Below are 12,117 nucleotides of genomic sequence, written 5' to 3'. Positions count from 1 at the left end.
GTTGTGTTCCTAACACATTTCAAGTCTGTGCTAAAATAACCAGGGGAAAAAATCCTCAAATAAACGTTTTCTGGCATTTGTGTCTTAGACAGAGTATGTATTTACTCTCAGCCATTGGTCTTGGAAAGAGCTCAGTGCACAAGAATTTTTTTTTTTTTTATTGCACTTTGGGCAGATCATAGGTGATTTGTAAGGCCAGACAGATAATGGTGAGGTGTATGGAAGCAAAAGCTTTATAATGAAGAGTGTTTATAGTGGATAATGCTTGTTATCCTCAGCTATAACAACCAGAAGAGCTGGCAAGCAGCATTTTAATTATTTTACTTTTAAATTTCCAACTTTTGTTTCCATTATACTAAAAGATGACCAAGCATTTTTGTTGGGTCTTAATATGATAGAGTACTAATAAGTTGTATAAAGAGGGATTGGAAACTTTTGTATGCTGTCTATTAGAAAAAAACAATTGGACACTGGGTATGTCATGTACCTATTCATGGCGATGCATTGGTTTTAATTGTTGGGGGAGGAATGAGATTTGTGTATTTGAGGTATGAGAGAGCAAATGAATTAATAAGTTGGGATAGAGTACACAGTATGCTGATAGAATAGAAAAGATAATCAGGATGTTTTAAAAAGTATGTAGTTAAAAACTTCTATGGGGTAATTTCTACATGTTGCTTTCTCTCCCTATTAGTACCTCTGAAATAGCTTGCCTGCAACTATGGCCTCCATTTGGACAAGGTGAAAGGTACCCATAGTAACATTCTCACTGTTCTTAATAATCTTAAACTTAAATTCAGTGCAAAAACAGTAACCTGTGGTAAGTTGGAGGAAGGTCCCTGGCCTGGGGAGGAGATGGCTTGTTGGGAGATGGGAAAGCACTCCAGCACTGAGATGATCAGGGGACTGTTATCCACCCCTCAGTTGCTTGTTGCCTGGGAGACAAATCTAATCCAGTGATTTTTAAATTTTTATTATTTCTTTCTTTTTTTTTTTTCCCTTCCTTGCTGTTTTTTGATTGGAGCCACTATTGACTTCTGGCTTGGAGGACATAGTGAAGGAGCACGCCAAGTGTCATAAGATGGAAATTAATCACTAACCAATGGATCTGATTTCCAGTGATTTCTGTTCCTGTGATTGCTCTGTATATGGAAAGACTAATGACAAATCTAAAGAGAGTTAACGGAGCTCTTCACACCTCTGTCAGTCAAGAAGGATTCTTAACTGGATGACACTTCAGTTTTCTTTTTATTTTTGTTCTCTTGTGTGATTGTGGAAAAACAAAAGTAACAATCTTTAAAAAAGGAACTTTTCATGGTTGGAGATCATTGCATTTGTTTTTGCTGCTAAATTATAAGTCAGCTAAGCTGCAGTGAAAATGCAGTTTATCTGCCTTCCCACTGTTTCTTCAAACAAGAAGTATAATTCTTAATACTTTTTCTGTGAGAGAGTTTCTGGTTTTCAGTGAGATTATTTTTGGCTTTTGCCAGAATACAGGCAAGCCAAATAAATTTAGCTTAACAGTAATGAAAGGTTTTGAAGTTACTGTTCAGTAGTGACTTCATCTTGCAAGGCCCTCAACTTGAACTGACTCTGATGGGTTTTGAGGAGTAATCTCTTCCAGGTAGATGAAAAGTCTCTCTTGAAAATAAATGAAAACCCAGAGAGGTTTGGAAACAATATGTTATGTTCCAGTAAGTACAAATAAGGTAGATGGTATTTAAGTGCAACTTTATTTATTTATTATTTTTTAAAGCTTATCCCATGATGTAAGGAGTAAGGAATCCAGCAAAGGTTTTCTCTGGAAAATGTTCCCAGTTTTGCTTGTTGCTTGCTTAAAAGGAAATTTTGTGTTCTTTTTGCTTGGATGGAGCATGGAAGTGGAATGCAAGAGGTTTGGATTCTATTTTTGACTCTGTCCTTTGCCTAAAAAGTCACTTACCAAACTTACTGTGTTAAGTCTCTGGTTTATTGTCCCGTATTTAAAGGAGGGTTAAACATAACAACCTCGTTTTTGCAGACTGGTTTGAGATGTGTGGCATATAGCTTCTACCACTGACACCAGCAGTAGATCCTTTAGTCATCTGCAGTAGTGCTTTACTGAAGTGAAAGCACAAATATCTTGCTCCTTTTCTCTAGCCCACTAGGTCTTGGGTTTTTTGGTCAAGTGAGGACCTGGTTTTGGCTCAAGAGCTGGAAGATGTCTTTCCTTAGGCTGTTCAGTGGCCTTCTGGTGGGGCACCCCTGGGAAACAAGAGGAGAGACAGTCTTGAACCCAGATATCCTGAAGAGGCTTGACCCCACATTTCTGCTTCCACCAGAGCAGCATGATTTCCTCTCTCTCCCCTCTAGCAGATGTGTTCATTTCTGAAAGAAAGCAGTTACAACTCCTGTGGGTTGGTTGAGCTTCTGTCCTTTATTTCCAAACCAGGTCTCACATGAACTTGCTAGATGTTCCCCCACAGTCATCCAGTGATACTGGGGAAGATTAATTTTAATTCTTCTGTCAGGGAGGGGGGAGAGATTTCAGGACAGATTTGCTATCTGTAGTCTCAGAAGGACGTTTCTAAGCATTTTGCATGTCGCATTGTGTATCCCAAAGCTATCCATGAGGCAGAGGAGCACTTAGGAGTTGGTACGGTTCTGCAAAGATAAGTTTTTGAACACAAACGTGTTGGGTTTTGGTCTTCCCTGTGGCTTTAGGAAATAATATCCCACTTCTGGTGTGATTTTTGTGTGTGTGTTTTCTTCAACACATGAAACTGAGAGCCTTGCTTCTGCTGATAGAAGTTGGACATGAGAGAAAGGTAGTCCTAGGCTGAAAAGTGGCTGGATTGGTAGCACAGCCCCCTCCATCTGTTCCAGACAAAGTCAACATTTACCAAAAATCTTATTGTAATGCCTTGAAAGCCTGCCAGTGGAGTTCAGTCAATAATTAAGACTGGTGTTTGGTTTGCTCAAGCAGACCAAGGCTGCTCCTGACCTATCATTTTGTGTGCTTTCTTAGTGGAGCTGAGGGATAGTTATTTTTCTATTAGAGAACTTACACAAAACAATTAAAAATATCTTCATCCTGACCTCTGATAGGACTGAGACAAGAACTGAAGTTGCACTGCTTGTAACTGCAGAATAAATACAGAATTTTAGTGTAGTCTTAGCATTACAAATTGACTGCTTGAGTTGCTATGTGTCCAGAAAGGGTGATAAAAGTAGTTGTTGTTCTAACTGTTCACAGTCTCACAACACCCTTAAATGGTTTAGACTCTGATTATACCATGGGTATTTGGTTGTTTGTTTGTTTTGTGGGATTTGGGTATTTTTTTTCCCCTCTGGCAGCAGGGAGGGGAATGATTAATTTCTTCTTGTAGTATAATGCACTGATGTCATGTGGGTTGAAGGATTAAGTCCTTTTATTTTTAAAACAGTTTCTAGGGTGTTTAAACCCCTTCTTTTTTAGGCCTATTTCTTGTTAGTGTAACATCAAAGTTAGTATAGCATCAAAAGCCACTTTCACAAATAATATAATTTTATTTAAAGTTTCCACTTAACAGTAATGGTAGCTTTTTATTTTTCAGTGTAAAGTGATGGGGAAATTGCCAGATGTTACTAAATCATCTTAACTAGTAACAAGGGGGGGTGGAGGTGGGGAGTGGGGAAGCAACCAAACATTCATTCTTAGGGGTTTTTTACCCCAAGAACTGTACAGTTGCAGTATGTTATTGATGGAGCAATAGTCTCTTGCAAGCAAACTATATTCACTTCTTTCAAAACAAAAATCCCAAACTCAATGCTTTTCCTGACAAATACTGCTAACTAAAGAAGGCTATGCCATTAGATCAAATATTTGATTTTTTTTTTAATTCTTTTTTCTTTGCAGAGTATTGGAAAGGGGTCCTTGTGGTGTATAGACCCAGAATATAGACAAAATCTTATTCAGGCTTTGAAAAAGACACCCTATCACCCATATTCGCATGTGTTCAATACACCTCCCACATCTCCTCAGGCATATCAAAGGTAAGAACTAGATGCATTTTACAACTCTCAATGTTTTCATCCAGTGTTGTGTATGAATCTTGGGTAAGATGTTAAATGTAATTAAGTGATGCAGTTTAGAAATGTGCTAGCAAAGAAAGCCCTGGAGTGCTGGTGGCAGCCTGGCATTGCTTGGCCTGCATTTAAGATGCCTTACTACCCATTCTCCTGCGTGGCAGTCCTCCCACATGAGCCACAGAGCCCTTTGGCAAAAGAACACCTGAAATTAAAATGCATGTAACCAGATGAAGAGTTCTGAAGTATCCACTTACTCCTTTGCATAGATAGAAGCACAGTACCCTCACTTGAAGGAGATGGGATGTTTTTTTCCGCAGGTGAGCTATGGGTCTTGTGCTGCCTGTGCTGCTCTCAGGTTTCTAGTCGAGCCCCGTGGCCTTCGTTGTAGTTACACCCCCTGCCTAAGTGCCTGCTTTCCAGGTTATACCAGAGGGGTGAGAGGGAGAGCAAGAGACATTTTTCTGCCCTGCCTCAGTGAAATTAGGCGTGGGGTGGGGGTTTTAACTTGATTTGCATTTGGTTTTGAAGGTAGTGAAGGAAGAAGTATATCTACAACTGCCATGCCCCATGTGGGGATGCTCTTGCTTTGCTGCTAGTGCGGAGCTTGTTTCTTTCACTTTTCCCAAATGTTGGCAGCGTGTCACAGTAGGGGCAGAAATGCCGGTCAGCACCGTACCATACCTCATAAAGCCAGGAAGGTGTCTTTAACCAGCCGTAGCAGGGATCAACGGCACCACCGGGACTGAGTGACTGCGATAGCTCTCTTGGGGTTTGGAGGTGGGGGCGGGGGTGTGTGTGGGGTGATGCTTTTCCGGAGTAGTTTCAGCATCTGCGCTGAGCCCGATGGGACAGGACTAGGGTCGAGGACTGGGCCGCGGGGCTGGTGCGCGAGAGGCGGCCTCCCGCCCTTGCCGCCCGGGGAGCGTGATGGTCGCCATAGCAACGCGGGCGTCTCCCTGGCAACGCGGAGCCGTTGCGTCACGGGGCCGCGCGGCTCTGTGTGGCGAAGGGGCCGGCCGTGGGGGCGCCGCGCGCCGTTGCTGTGGTAACGGCGGGTACCGGGCGGTGCCGAGTGGTCCCGCTCAGCGACGGCAGCCCCGCCGCGCTCTTTCGGAGTCGGGGCCCACTACCGGGTGTTGTGTTCCGCGGCAGGCCGAGGGCTTTCCCCCGCTTTGAAGTCAGCGGCCGGCTGATGGTAAGCCGGTGAGGAAGGTTTCCTGGAGCAGTATAGCTGCAGCTTGCTCCTTCTCTGATGTGTGTGAGCAAAGGGATTTTTTTCGCTTACATTTTCTCCAGTTCCAGCGATTTCACTACTGCAGTGTTTTGCAGAAGGATTGATAAATAATTTGAATAACTGCATTGAAATTGTAAGTTGTGTGTTTAAACAGGGCGTGTATCCAGAACATCACTTCATTGTTTCTGTTTAAAGAGTATTTGAATCATGCCCGTACAGATTTATTCAAATATTGTTGTATCAAGTAAAAGTGTAATGCACATCTAACACAGAAATGGAGGGATTTTGCTCCCTTCTAATCCCCCCAAACAAATAACTCCAGTAAAGATACAGGGTTGAAAACAGGTGGATTTATTTTTTTTTTTAATGTTTGAAGTGACTGTTGACTTAATGGATCAGGTCTGCCAGAACCACTGAGAAATTTGCTGGCAAATGTTGCCTGTAGGAGCTCACAGATAGCTTTTCCAGGTTAGATAGAAGGAAGTGATGCAGCAGTGCTGGTGCTAGCAGTGCTTGCAGGGATGAACCATACAGATGCCCTGGCTGGGTGTTAGGGAGTCTGTCCTGGGTGACTGCCATGCAGACTGTGGGCCCGCTGCTCTACTTGCTGCATGTGGTAAAGAATGCCCATGCAGACCTTGGGCAGAGGTCATGCTGCCCCCTGCGTGGCTAGAACCTGATGACATGTTTTCATGTGTGGGAGATCAGAGGTGTACTGACAAGTGCCAAACAGCATGAGATTTAAGAAAGCATTTTCAAAGACTGCCTGCATTCATCAGTCCCCAAATGTATCTGGGCAATAGCAAAGTTGTCTTCTGAGTGAGGCAGAGGAAGAATGCTACCAAAATAACCCATGAGTGAGTCCCAAAACCAAAAGATAAACTTCCTCTCCTCGGAAACCAGGGGGTGTCAGAGCTGCTGCTGCGCTGCTTCTGCTGCTAAGTGCTTTCCAGTCGTTCTTTGTAGTGGCTGCATCACAAACCAAAGAGCTTGTGTGGCTGCAGTAGCAGATGCTTCATGAATAGAGAGACCCAAAGGAGGCTGGATTTTGTATGAAGAAGTTTTGGTCTTATTGTTATTTTTAGCTGGATGTCTTTCAGAAGTTCCACTGTCAAGTAAAACGTAATTTTCCTATGGTTTTCTAAAATACTTATTTGTTCTCTACTAATTACAGGCAAAGTATCAAAACAAGGCTGATCTAGACCATCAATGACTGCTGGATTGATTTAATTATGCATTGGCAGTTATGTGACAATTCTTTTTCAAATATATTTCTGATATATTGATAAGGAGCTGAACATTCCCTGCATTTGGATAAACAGTAATCCCATATGTGTGTGATTTCTTTCTCATGTGTACAAAGGCTTCAATAATGAATAGAAAATGTAAATTCACTTTTGGATCTCCAAAACAATGCATTGTCATAATAACAGATTCCGAGGGAAAGCTTTTCTGATGGCGAAGATAACATGTCTAAAAAAAAATCCTTGAGTGGCAAAGGTTTTGCTGAGCATCCATCTTATGTAACTGAAGCCCACAGCTACGAAAATCTGTATAACCTGATATTAATGAAGTATGTCTGGAACCAGAGAATTTGCCAATAGTACTCTTGCCTCTAGGAAGGAAGGGAATTAATCAGAGGTATTACAAGGTTTATAAGGATCAGTTGGCACAATTCCACAGAGGCAAATTGACCTATTGCTTGTCTTTATCAGATGTTTTAAAAGAATAAGGATACACAAATGAATCACATGTTCTGTTTAGTATCTGCATAAGCAGCTTAAGGGTGAATTGAGCACAGAGTGAAGGAATGTATTGTAAAAATATCACAAGCAAGATGATCACTGAACAGACAAAGTGTCCCTTTCTGAGCAGAGTTAATTAAATCAGATAATTTAACCTTACAACTTCATTAGAGCGTCCTGCATAAACATAACAGGAAGAACCTTCTATGAAGGAGTTTTACACATCTGGATGATGGAGTCAGTGTTACATTCGTATCGTTTGAGATTAGACATATGACTCAAACCAGTAAGTTTGGATTACATTCGGTTCTATGTGTAGAAGTGCAAGGGAAAAAAGGGCAACCTTTCAGTCTTTGTACATGAAAAAGGACTTCAGACTACAGTTGTCTGAATTGCTTCCGCAGTTCAGGGTGAAGATTATCTTTAAGAAGGAAAGTATAGTAGTGTGAATTGTTTCCATTTTAATTGGGTGTTGAGTGTGTATTCTTAAAAAACAATACTTAGGCCAAATAGCTAAAAAGCCCTTGGATTTTTATCTGGTTCTTCTAATTGAAGCATATATCATGTCACTTAGGATTAATTTCAGGGATGAACTAGCACTCATGCACAGCACTCTAAAGAAAAGGCTCTCCTTGGTGTGGAAAAATCAGTGCTTTATTCTGATGTGTTTCTTTAAATATTTACAGTTGCGTTGTCGATAGCGACCTTTAAATATATTTATAGACACAACATCAGCTAGGTAACTATGTAAGTCTGTGTCTTCTATAACTGAGCAGTAGGGGGTATATTTTTTCTTCTAGTAGTGCTTCAAGGAGATCTTAAATAGATTTTTCTTTTCCCTGTATGTATTACACAGGACTAATTCTCAGCTGTATTTCTTCTATTGCTGAAAATTGTCAGGAAATGTAAAATAACGGAAATAGTTTCACAGGTGGATAAAAAGTAGATCCCTTTACAGACTTGTGGAGCATTATTGCACTGCTTTTCATATTTACAGTGTGTTTTGCTAACTGTAGTTTTCAAACCACTGGCAAACGTTGACACATCTGTCCTAAGTTGCCCAGGATGGAAACTGAAGAGTGGTTTCTTTTTCGCATTGCATTAGTCTACTCGTTCATAAAGGCTTCACTGGGCTCCTTGTTGATTTGCTCCTTCCTATTGAAAGAGCTCCTTTTGGATAACATATAAGCACTCTTTTTATCTGTACACTTTTTAAGCTGAGATCAGAAGTGATCTTCTGAGGCCATTTGGTGAAGCTGGTGAAGCAACCTTTTGCCATTCACTGAAAATTTCAAGGCAATGAAAGACACTGCAGGATGTCTCCTTGCAAGAAGGGACTTAGAAAATAAATTGATTGGTTGTCCTTTGCAGTCTGGAAGTACAGATTGAATTCTGTATTTCTGGGTTTTGCTTTCAATAGGAAATGAAGCTGACCATAGAGCAGTGTAATATTAATTTCTGTGCATGTTACAATCCCTTTATAAAAATCAATCTAAATGCTTACTCCCTGAATAACACCAGAATGAATTTTTTTCTCTTGGTGTGGTGTTAAGTTGGAGTCTTTGGGGAATTTTTTGTTGCTTTTGTAGTTCAGAATGGCAGGAAATGCAGGTTTGAAGAGCATCTGTACTTCAGGATTGTGCCCCTTTATTTGTGCTTTCTGGAATGGATATCAGGTAGGAATAACAAAAGAAAACAGAATTTTTTGTTGAGTGGATAACTGTAATGCTGTAAGTACATAAGTATTTGAGGACATATTCGTATCAGATCTCTAGCTGGTAGATTTCCATGATATGAGAAGTGGCCCATTGAGCATAGTTTCAGAAAACAAAACAGATCAGCTCTTAACTTTTAAAAGGAATTTAGTATGAAGGAGGCAGGGGGGAGGGAGATAAATTAGGAAAGGTGGCAGCAGAGCCTGGAGAGAGAAAGAAGAGCAGAAAGTCCGAGTCTGCCCTCTTTCACACAAGAGTTTTATGCATCTGTTCTTCAGCACGCTTCTGTTTAGCAGGAACAGCTGGTGGAAATAAAAGCAACCCTCTAGTCATGTCTTTGTCCCTCTCAAAATTAAATAAATGCTCAGCTGAGATGTTACCAATTTTTCCTCATCTATACTCTCAAAATAATACAAATGTATTTTTTCCCATTTTCGGAATACATGAAGATTTGGTTGTGTCTTTGTTTTGGCTGTATGTTTGCAGACATTTGGTAAAGAGCTGTGAGGGAGCATCCTTTCCTTAGATGCTGAGCAGCCTTTGCTTTACATTGTATTATTCATAGTCACATTTGTTGAACAATCTTCCCAGGTATGTGGGGGGAAGGGGGATGGTTATTATTTTTTTTCTTCCCCTACTCTATGACTTCTATGGATAGATACAGCCTTATTCCAAAGATAGCTTGGAATGGTACCATAGGTATTTCCACTTTGGTTCATGGGAGAAGGATAGCCTAGGTATGTATTTTGTTTATTTGTAAATCCCTCTCTAACCCTGGAAATTTCACTATGAGAATTGTTAGAGTGGCCTCATTGACAGAGCTGTAAATTGCTGACTGCAGAAACTTGGAAGCAAGTGACTGAGACTGTCTTCTGCAACACCCCATCTCTCTTCTTTGCTGTCTTCAGGGTGTGTTCTTGTTAGGGCATATGTTAGGGCATATGTTTTGCAGTGCATGAGCTGTATGTTACAGCAAAAAGCAGAAAGCATGGGACACGCATCTCCTTTGGTTACTTGGCAGGGTTCAGTCCATCTTTCACCCTTTGTCCCATTAATAGCCATTGCATCACTATTATAACTTGCAGCAGTTGCATGTGTGGGGAATCCTTGTAAGGAAATTCAGTAACAGTTCACTGAAATTTTAGTAGTTGAAAATTAAGACTTGGGAGCAAGTATTTGTGTGATGAACAGTGGATGATACGAGCATCATGTTTGTTAACAGTATTAAGCAGTGGAAATTATCTGACTTCTGCATTTGAAAACAGACTCATGAGGCTTGGGAAGCTGCAAATAGTATCATAGTGTGTCATATCTTATTGCTGTTGGAGTCAGGAAATGTTATTTCCAGAACTCAAATTAATTTTTAATTTATTTTTTAATTTTGGATTTTCTTCACTTCTCCTTTAGTTACTTGCTTTCTTTCCTTTGGTGCCTGTAGCGAGTAAGATGTACAGGGGAAAATCACCTTACTTGCTGTTCTGTTGTAAGGCTGAAATTCTCAGAAGAGTTTCTAATGTCATGTTAATAGTAATAAAGTTACTGTGTTTTAAAAAAAAGTTATGATAATTATAGAATCTTCCAAACAGTAGGGAAGGAGTGACTTTCCTGGAAAGGCTACTCTTGTGATTTTAAGACGTTGTGCACTTTAACTCTTCGTGATTTGTTCAGTGCTCATTTAGACGCAAAGTAAAGTGCGTTGAATAAATAGGAAAGAATTGCAGCTCTGGCTTCAACAAAAGCCTGCATGGACCTTTCTTCCTTTTACCTGACATTTGAATGCATATTAGGGAATGGAGAACGTATTTAAAGTACAAGGGGGAGTTTTTGCTCTGTGTGTGACACTCCCACCATTTGTCTAAATTATTTGTTCTATATGTAATATCCTTCTGATAATGTCAGTTCTGCACACAGATTCAATAGCCTTGCCTAAGGGAAGAGACCAAGCACATACTTGACAGCCCCTCATCATCTTGGGGCAGTCCAGTTGTGTCCAAGAGGTGGAGAAACTGGCTGCAAGTGACCCACCTTCTCTCCAGGTTATAACAAAAGGTGACAACTGTACTATAGAAACACTGGCTGCCCATAGGGAAACATCCTGGGAGATGAGCATGGCCAGGGAGAATCAGTTCCTCTTTTCTCTGCACAGTCTTGTTTCATTGCTGCTTGTGGTGTGACTGGAAAATCTGAATGAGATGAGGTCCATGTGATATAGGTGAACCACCAGGTCTTGAGTTAACCATCAAGGGGTAAAATACTGAACTACATAGTAGACCCCCAGCCTGGAACTTAGGCCAGCTGACAGCAAGTTGGGAGATGCTGAGCTTCAGAGAAAGATGTACTGACCTTCAGACCTCATAGGCCAGCATGTCTTTGTTGTCAAAAAACCAATCCTCTCTGGTTTGCACACCACCCTGTCATAAGGGGAATCTGTACCAGTCCACATTGTCTCAATAGTGTTTCCAGTTATTTTATACATACAGTTGTAAGTACATTTGTATTTCATGCCTGTGTTAGGCATCTGTAATCCCAGCCTGTGTATCAATCAGTCTTTCTGCAAATCGTTGTTTAAAATCCTAAATACCCTAAATCTCAAACTGAGAGTTGATTCCCCTTGAAGCTGTTTCTTCAGTTTTATTCTCAGATTAAAAAGAACCCACATAAAATCAAAACAAATTTCAACAGATGAGACTGTCTGAATCTTTATTAGCCAACACACTTTTTCTGGGTTCCTTATGCTGCATACACAGTATGCTGTATGCTGATAGTGTGGTATCTCTGTATGTGTCTTGGTATGCTTTCTGAAGAAGGCAGGGGGGTTAATTTGTTCATTTCAAAAAAGCAAATTTGGGGATAAGTTTGTTAATATTTGAACTCTTGAATTGTGATTATGACTTTTAATGTCATAAAACTTCAGCTCAGGGTTAGAGTTTCAGGTTATGATTACTGACAATGTTTGTCTGCTTTTGTAACTCCCTTGATCACCATGGTACCTGGATTTCTGTTTGTGTCCAGTTTTTAATGTGTGTGAATCTGTCCTCTGATTGTATGATCCTACTATGTAAAAGTGACATTCTTCCTATTTTGGTGGAACTGGGTTTTGTATGAATAAAACTATTTTGCTAGAGTTGTTTCCATTCACAGGAACGTCCATGCCTTGGAGGAATAAAAATTGACTGGCCTTAAATGGTATTAAAATATCTCATTCTGAATAAAAAGCATAGAGGTTTGGGTTTTTTTTCATACTGAAACTTTTTTTACGCTTGGATTTTGAATTTTGACTTTATGGTTTTCATCTTGTTATAATTTTTATAAGATACCTGGTTTTTTTGCAGCTGAAGCTGTTCTACCTTATGATTGCATGCATTTTTAGTGA

At 40.4% G+C, this 12,117-nt stretch overlaps 1 protein-coding gene across 13 annotated transcripts in view; it reads left to right on the top strand.

Annotated features, from left to right (window-relative positions):
* The window catches only part of FOXN3 (forkhead box N3), a 213,830-nt gene that overhangs the window by 107,508 nt on the left and 94,205 nt on the right, over positions 1-12,117 (top strand). For all 13 annotated transcript variants that reach the window (XM_068148747.1, XM_068148745.1, XM_068148744.1 and 10 more), the window contains one exon: positions 3,878-4,014. In XM_068148747.1, the coding sequence (XP_068004848.1) occupies positions 3,878-4,014 (137 nt within the window). The remainder of the gene's footprint in view (positions 1-3,877; positions 4,015-12,117) is intronic.

Source organism: Melanerpes formicivorus, unplaced genomic scaffold, assembly GCF_026170545.1.
Source record: "Melanerpes formicivorus ecotype bairdi unplaced genomic scaffold, bMelFor1.0.p_v2 SCAF_17, whole genome shotgun sequence".
NCBI lineage: Eukaryota > Metazoa > Chordata > Aves > Piciformes > Picidae > Melanerpes > Melanerpes formicivorus.
The sequence above is the reverse complement of the archived record's forward strand: the minus strand, read 5'-3'. Positions and strand labels throughout refer to the sequence as shown.